The following is a 5,846-nucleotide window of genomic DNA, read 5'->3' on the forward strand; positions in this document are numbered from 1 at the left end:
CCTTAATTTAGTAACAGATAGTACTGGGAATAGAAACGCCATTAACTCGTTTCCTAAGGCAGGGGATCTATTTCAGTGTTACAGCACTCGGGGCTATTTTTAGAGGCAGTGTGTAGGAGTTCTCACGGCTCAAATGTTAATAGGCACAACACACAAAGACAAGGGGGCTGAGCTCGGAGCAGAACGCTGCACTGGCACCCCGGGAGGAGAAAGGGGTCTCACGGCAGGGAAAGCCAAGGTGCAGGTCAGTGCCAGGAGAGAACACGACTGACGGGCTCTCCCTGGAGATGCTGCAATGAGGCTGCTCAGCATCTGACAGCATGAATGGCTCCAGCAATATGCAGAGTGAAAAAAGACGATTGATCGGCTATGGAGTGTTTTGATTTTCCTTCTGAAGTTTATCCGAGTGGAGCGTTGGTGTGGCTGCTGTTGTTCATTAAAGGCCCGTGGAGTTCAGAGCTGCCACTGGCACCAGCACGGTGTCCTCACACAGAGGTGACTCCGTGCTCCAGCACACACCAGAGATGCACTGAATTACCAAAACACACAATTAGCAGCTGCTCGTCTGGCTGTGCTCATTAGTGCCTGGAACTGTGGAAAACACCAAACTTCCTCATGAGGAAAGTCATCCTTTTCTTTATATTCTCCGCAGAACGAAATGATCAAACGGAACAGGAAGAGAGAAGGGAAATCAAGCAGAGACTGACGAGAAAGGTAAAATCTTTGAATACCTGCTATTAGCTTCTAGAAATTTAGAAAAATTACTGTAATATCAACCAGCCATAGAGGTCGTTATTACTCCCTTAATATACATCCTCCTCAGCAGTGTCTGATAGCAATGTCTGGAATATGAATTATAGATATATCTACTTTATCTCAGCTAGATGAGATTTAGTAGAATATTTACATACAAACTTATTCAGAAAATGGGTATTTGTTTGCACACTGCATACTTGTCAGCTCCATTGCTAGAAAAGGACTTTTTCATTCTTTGTAGCAGAGCTGACTCCCTGCTGAACACCAGGTCTGCTCCCATAGTACATTTCTTTTTGCATTTAAAATATTCTCAGAATAAGAACGAGATCGTGTTGTTCTGTTCGTAGAAATCCCTAATGGAATTATGGACCAAATAGGCTGATAATTTATTAAAGCCAGACTGAAATTCTTACACGGGGTCTAGTGCTGAGAATCTCACACAGACAATCTGCCCCTGCTGTAGCAGAACATCCTACAGCATCCAGAATCATCCAGACAGCATAAAAAAATCCATCATGATTCTTTCACATTTTGAAAATACATTTTATCAATATCTGGGTGAAAATATTTTCTTTTTTTGTCCATGATAAAGGCACTGTTCTCTAGCCCACAGTTCCATTTAAACCATTATAACTCTCCTAGCAGTCCTCCAAATGATGAAATATTTCCCTGGAGTTTCCAATGGTTGGGTGTTTTCCCATGTGTCAATGCACACTGAGCCAAGATGAAAAGCAGCAAATATTGCATTTTTTACTGATTCATTTGTTATTAACCCTGGTTTTATTTCACAAAACTTCTGAATCCAGCTTAACCAGCGACCTACAGTTGATGAACTGAGAGACAGAAAGATCCTGATTCGATTCAGTGATTATGTGGAAGTGGCAAAAGCACAGGACTACGACAGGAGAGCGGACAAACCATGGACACGACTGTCAGCAGCAGACAAGGTACTGACACAACCACAAAGTTCTGCTTTCTCCTTGCTTTGTCTGTAATGATACATCACGTTCTCAACAGACCTCTGCAACATTTCATCTCTGTAAACTTTTATGTTGAAATCATACCAGTATCATAAAAACACCTATTCAGTACTCAAAAGGCTTCTACCCACCCACCCAAAAGGTGGATACAATTTTTTGGGCTCCAACTCACAACAATTTCCAGCCAATAGAGTATTAACCTTTATTCTCAGACTGGAAGTTTGTCCCAAATGTGCAAAAATTTCCTTTCCTGTTTCCTGTGAATGCTCAAGGAGTCACTGGACCCACATTCTCCCGAGCATGAACTCTCATTTTGTCCCATCACATACCTGCCATGTAACTGATTTACAGCCCAATTTAAGTGTCACATTTAGTTGCTTGAGTAGTAAGAATAGCTCACCATGATTCCAGCCAGACCAGCTGGGAAGTTTCAGGGCTGCAGGAAGCAGAAGGAGCAGGGTGCTGAGACAATTACTGGCAAAATGGCAAACACAGGACTGTTAACATGGCTTTGTGCTGAGATGTGGATATCAAACGCTTTGATTTCCATCCCAGTGTCTCCCCAGTAAGGGACAAATGGGTTTAAAGGACCCATAGAAATGGAACAGAGTGTTTCTACTCCAGTAGCTGCTCTCCCAACTCTCTAAAATGGTGAATAAGCTACTCCATATTAATCAATGGAATAAGTATTTTATATTTTCCTTGTATGTACTTTTATTAAAATTCGACTTTTCCAGGTTTTACTGTTTCAATGTTCATGTTTTAATTAACAAAGCAGGTTTAAGAAAGTGACAGTTCTGCACATACTGGTGGCACACATCAGGAAGTCAGGGTCAGAGCTGCACCTTTGTATTTGTGACTGAAAAATGGATCAATTTCTTGGCAGCTTCTCTTAATCTTTAATAAATTTTAACTGGAATCTTATTAAATGTGAGACAACCAGCCCTGAGGTGTTATTCTGTCAGAATTGCTTCTAGACAGCACTGACCCTGTCAGCAATCAATAACAAATGAGAAGTATTGTGTCACCAATCCATACAACCCAAATATTCAGCATTTCTACCAGCACAGAGTACTCTGCTATACCCAATGCCTGGTTCTTCTAGTGCAGAAAACTGTTCTGCTCTGCAGGTCTGGGATTTTGCTCACAAACACAAAATTATTTGTTCATGTTTTTCTCTTTTCAATTCCTAGGCAGCAATTCGGAAAGAGCTGAATGAATACAAAAGTAATGAAATGGAGGTTCATGCATCGAGCAAACATTTGACAAGGTCAGTTTTCCAGCTGATTATTTCCACTGCCTGCTAAAAACTCTGCTTTAGTCCTGAACCTGTGGATTTTACTCTTACATGCTGTATAAGAGAGAATATTCAAAGCGAGGTTAATATTAAAAGAAAATGGTAGCATTTCTCTTCCTGAAGAGAACCCAATTTTCTGATTTTTTGAGGGGCTTTTATTAGCATATGCTAAGAAACCTGCAGACATTCTGCAGAGCATCCCTCAGCTTGCACTCCTTGCACCAAAGATTCAAAGATAGGTAAAAAAAAAAGAGATATATATATATTACACAGAAAACAATATGATTTTTTAAAGTAGGACAACTTAATACACTGTATAAAGATCTCTGAATTAAATGTACTTGAGTCTGCAGCCTTATCACAAACAAAAATTCCCTGCTCAGAAATACAAAACTGCACTGACCATAACAGGCCAGTGCCCAGGGGTGATGCCTTTGTTGTAATTGGATTTCTTCTAAAGGATTCAGCCTGGGGATTTCAGTGTTCCCTGTCAGTGCAGCTGCTATTGGAAGGAGAAAGCCCCAGGTAACTTAATGACACTTAACTCCCTGGCAGGAGGAGGTCAGGAGAGAGAACAGGTCTGGATTGTTGTCACTCTCCACGTGATTGGGCCACTGGGAACCTGCTCAGGGCAGTGCCTGCTCCAGGTGCCTGGACTGTGTTTAAAAACACATAAAAACATTAATTTCCCTTCTTTAAATGGAGAAACAATATGAGGCTGATTCCATGGCCACTGATACTTGCAGAAAGGCATCATTAAGGGCAAAGCAGCTTCACTGCACTGATGGAATGAAATGTGGGAAGGGAAAAGGCTGCAGTTTCAGTCTGGAGTGAGCTATACATTTCCTAATTGGAGCTACCTGGGGAGTTTGAGGAGATGATAATGAGAGATTTTGAAATTTGTTCAGGATATTGGGAGTAAACAGGCTTCCAATTTACAATTAGTGCTAGAGCATTACAAATGATTGGGGCTTTAATTACGGATCTCAGCCAAAAGAACAAGGCTACAGAACAAGAAAAATATTTATTTCAGACTATCAAACATTTCACCAACAGTATCTCCTCATACTTCATGAAGCATTTCAACATTGTTGAACTCTTAAAAAAAAGAACCAGATCACTGCACAAGAAAGAATATTGCTATCCATGACTAACTGTGGCTTCATTTACTAAAAGAAAAAACCCACATCAACTACATACCTGTATTTGCAATAGCATTCCCAAAGAAATGTAAACAAGGTACACTGGGCCCCGAGGACTGTACCTGCATTACAGCAGGAATGTGCTGGGGAAAATGAAGAGTTGCTAATATTCTTCAGCATTGTCTCTGTGCCTTTAAACAGAAGGAATTTCGTGGGCCTTTAAAAATTTTGTTAATCTAACATAAAATAATTGAATAAAAAATAATTGAATTCTATTGAGAAATGTCTCTCTTTTCTCCTAGATTTCACAGGCCATAGAAATTTTCTTCTGAGAAGAATCTGTCTTTACTTTTTGATATTGCTGCTGAACATGCATCAGGGAACACTGAAGTCTTTCCCTGAGGTTCAGTGCAGGCTCCCTGGACGTTGATGTGACAGAAGGACTCTGCAGTGAAGCCTCTGCAGCACTTGGGGACAGGACGCCAGCCCCGAGCTCTGGAGGCAGAAGAGTCTGGCCTGTGGAGTGGGACAAGCTGCTGAAAAAGACTGAAGTGAAGCTACTTGGAAGAGCCTCCTCCTCTCCTTTGCCACCTGTGTGGAACTGGTTTGCAGCCTGCCTTGGAAAAGGAGATGTTGTGCATGTACAGGCTTTACCATTCCAAGGCCTCTGACATAAACGGACATGACACTCTGTCATCCAGTATTATGTTGACAAGACATTTTGAACTTACCACAATTAGTTTGTAAAACACCTAAGTTCATGTTCTAAAAACTAATTTAATGTATTATAATTTCATTCTTTTTTATATACTGTCTAACAGAATCACAGCTGCAAGCATTTTTGATTCCTGTTACTTTTGTTCTTTAATTAAATGACTACTTATTGCAGGAAATGAACATGTTTCCTAAAGCTCTTTTTTTTTTCCCAGGGATAGTTGGGAAGAGATTATAATTATTATGCACCAAACCATTTGACTTCATCAACACAGTCTGCAAAAGGATGATCTCAACTAAGGTTTTCCATCTTGTGGAACAGCATAAGCTGGTTCTCACTCTGCACCAGTTGAGGCTCTGTCCCTCTAAAAATGGCAATTTGGTTCACTGTTATTCAAAATGACCAAATTGGAAACCAGAGGCAGAAATGTAACAATGTACTTTGATGTTTAGCAAACAAATGTTTTTAATGCTTTCTTGACAGCAAGAAGAGAAAAGTTACTAAATGCTAATAACAAAGCAAATAGAACTGGTTGAGAAAAATGTAAAGTCAGGCATTTTAATAATGCCTGACATGGAGAAGCACCTGAGGATTTACTTGATACTACTAAAAAAAATACTTGTGAGAAAAGTAACACATTGATAGCTGGAAACCACACCTGATGAGACAGAACAAAATGGTGAATCTACTCACAAGACAAACATTTCTCTGCAAGACTGAAGTGTGGCCATTCTAGGGAGTCATTCAATGTTAAAAACCTGAAAAAGGCATTCTTGGTCCTGTTGCTTCATTGAGATGATCTCCATGAAGTGTGAAAATAATAAAATGCAGTCTGTCAAAGTGCTTGTATGGACTGAATTGCTGGGAGGTGGGAAGAGCCCCCACACAGTGTCAGTTCTGTCCCAGCTGGGGATGGAAGCACAGGAACTGGAGCTGCTCCTGGAGGAACTGTCAGG

General features: G+C 40.6%; 1 protein-coding gene across 2 annotated transcripts in view; it reads left to right on the top strand.

The window, feature by feature from the left end:
- PHACTR3 (phosphatase and actin regulator 3) overlaps positions 1–5,072 on the top strand; it is a 99,283-nt gene extending 94,211 nt beyond the window's left edge. For both annotated transcript variants that reach the window (XM_058850818.1, XM_058850819.1), the window contains exons 10-13: positions 653–714; positions 1,563–1,703; positions 2,930–3,006; positions 4,478–5,072. In XM_058850818.1, coding sequence (XP_058706801.1) covers positions 653–714; positions 1,563–1,703; positions 2,930–3,006; positions 4,478–4,493 — 296 coding nt within the window. In that variant the 3' untranslated portion in view covers positions 4,494–5,072. The remainder of the gene's footprint in view (positions 1–652; positions 715–1,562; positions 1,704–2,929; positions 3,007–4,477) is intronic.
- Positions 5,073–5,846: the final 774 nt, after the last annotated feature.

The sequence above is a fragment of the Poecile atricapillus genome, chromosome 15 (genome assembly GCF_030490865.1).
Source record: "Poecile atricapillus isolate bPoeAtr1 chromosome 15, bPoeAtr1.hap1, whole genome shotgun sequence".
Taxonomy (NCBI): Eukaryota; Metazoa; Chordata; class Aves; order Passeriformes; family Paridae; genus Poecile; species Poecile atricapillus.